This window comes from Eimeria mitis, genomic scaffold, assembly GCF_000499745.2.
Source record: "Eimeria mitis Houghton genomic scaffold, Emh_scaff1286, whole genome shotgun sequence".
In the NCBI taxonomy this organism is placed as follows: domain Eukaryota; phylum Apicomplexa; class Conoidasida; order Eucoccidiorida; family Eimeriidae; genus Eimeria; species Eimeria mitis.
The window spans coordinates 785-2614 of NW_013568593.1; the positions used below are offsets into that span (position 1 = coordinate 785).

General features: G+C 49.2%; 1 protein-coding gene across 1 annotated transcript in view; it reads left to right on the plus strand.

The window, feature by feature from the left end:
* Positions 1-1558: 1558 nt before the first annotated feature.
* EMH_0033760 (uncharacterized protein) overlaps positions 1559-1830 on the plus strand; it is a gene marked incomplete at both ends in the record, with an annotated part of 5412 nt that continues 5140 nt past the window's right edge. Inside the window, one exon of the mRNA XM_013494787.1 lies at positions 1559-1634. Within this exon, the coding sequence (XP_013350241.1) occupies positions 1559-1634 (76 nt within the window). The remainder of the gene's footprint in view (positions 1635-1830) is intronic.

Sequence of the window (1830 nt, forward strand, 5' to 3'; positions counted from 1 at the left end):
GTTTTACACTTGAGTTCCCTGCAGCACGGAAAACAAACCGTACAAGTCTCCGGTTGGTTCATATATATTGTAATCTCAACGTTCATGTTTGCTTGCATTTTGTTGTTTATCTAAACGTGCATTTATATCGTCATTTCCTGCTTAATTGTATGTATGGTCGCGTTCATCTGTATCGTCACGCCTACATATCTACGTTCATGCGTATGCTTACTTTGTGTGTGTATGCGTTCACGCCAGTGCATTTGCATTCCTGGTGTGTATATAAGCATGTATATGTGTAAATATACTGATACTACTTGGATATTGATGCAAGTTTGTTAGTGTTGCTGTGTGTGTCACAGGCCCCCTCCCGAAGATGGTTCATCCCTTGGTAATGAGGGCCAACCCTCTCTCTGCTTCACAGACAGCCCGTTGCTCGCTTTGCTGCGTGGCGTCTCGGGGTATAATTTTCTCGTCTGTTGGAGCCCTTCTTTACTCCTGTGTTGGGGTGCTTACGAAGGTTGCCTGCGCTGCTGGCATGCCTATACTGAACGTAAACCCTAGCTTCTAAACCCCAACCCTAAACCCTAAAGACCGAACCTGAACTATAGACCTGGGGCGATGGACTCTGCACACAAAGGAATAAACCCTCATCTGCTGTTTCTGTTGCTGCTGTTGCTGCTGTTGCCTGTGCAGTTGCTACTCTTTCGTTTCATAGTTCAGTCTGTTCTTTGTGTTGGCCTTTGTTACTTCTTAAAGACGAGGCCTTTCAAGTATTTACACCCCAAGAATCCCCTAGCCAAATATCTGTATGCTAGGGGAATCATCGCCGTCATCTGTCATGGTGTGTTGCTGTTTCTGCTGCTGTTGCTGCTTCTGCTTCTACTGCCGTGTTGCTGTTGTTGTTGCTGTTATCGTTGTTGTTGTTGCTGCTGTTGTTGGCGAAGGCTGGCTTATCTTCTGCCTTTGCTCCTTCTGCTGCTGCTCTAACAGAGATGCAACGCGAGCAGCAGCACCTGTTGCAGCTTCTGCTGCTGTATGATGAGGGTGAGGTAGTACTGGTGCAATGCAACTGCTTTCGTCGTTTAAGTTGTATATATTGTGTTGTTGTTCTGAATTTCCTTGTTTCAGCATTGTATTACGTTGGTCTCTCGCGCCTGCCTCTGGGAGATGCAGCGGCTGTTGGTTTGTCGGCCACAATTTGGGCCGCCTTACTGGGGGCGTTGATCCAGAAGGAAGGACTGGGGTGGTAATACGCTGCTGCTGTTACTGCTGCTGCTGTTACTGCTGCTGCTGTTACTGCTGCTGCTGTTGGTGATTGTGGTAGTAGTGCTGCTCTTGCTTGTGCTAGTAGCCGGGCTGGTGTTGCTAGTGCAGGAGATTCTAACAAACAGCCGGTGGCTCTTAGTGGAGACGGTGTCGCTTGTGCTGTTGCCGTTCCTGCTGCTGCTGCTGGTATTGATGCTGCTGGTGTTGTTTCTTCTGCTGGTGCTAGAGCTCTGGCTCCAGTGACTACTGCACGCAGTGCAGCAGTGACAGCTGCTTTCGCTGCTGCTGCTGGTGCTGCAGGCTCTGGACGATGGTCATGCTTTGCTCTCTAGGAATTCTCCTCATTGCCAAGCCGGGCGGCATGAGCGAGGCGCTGGGTGGCGGCAGTAAACCTCTATCCCTAAGCCATCACCATTGGATGTAGTGCTCGTCTTGGGGTGTATTGGGGTTAAATTTCAGTAGTTATTTCTCAGCAACCCGCTACAAAACAAACACAAACACGAACTGCTACGCTGATGATGCTGCCGCTTTTTCTATTTGCCTGCAGCAACACCGGCGGAGAATTCGGGGAGCGAAGTTCCA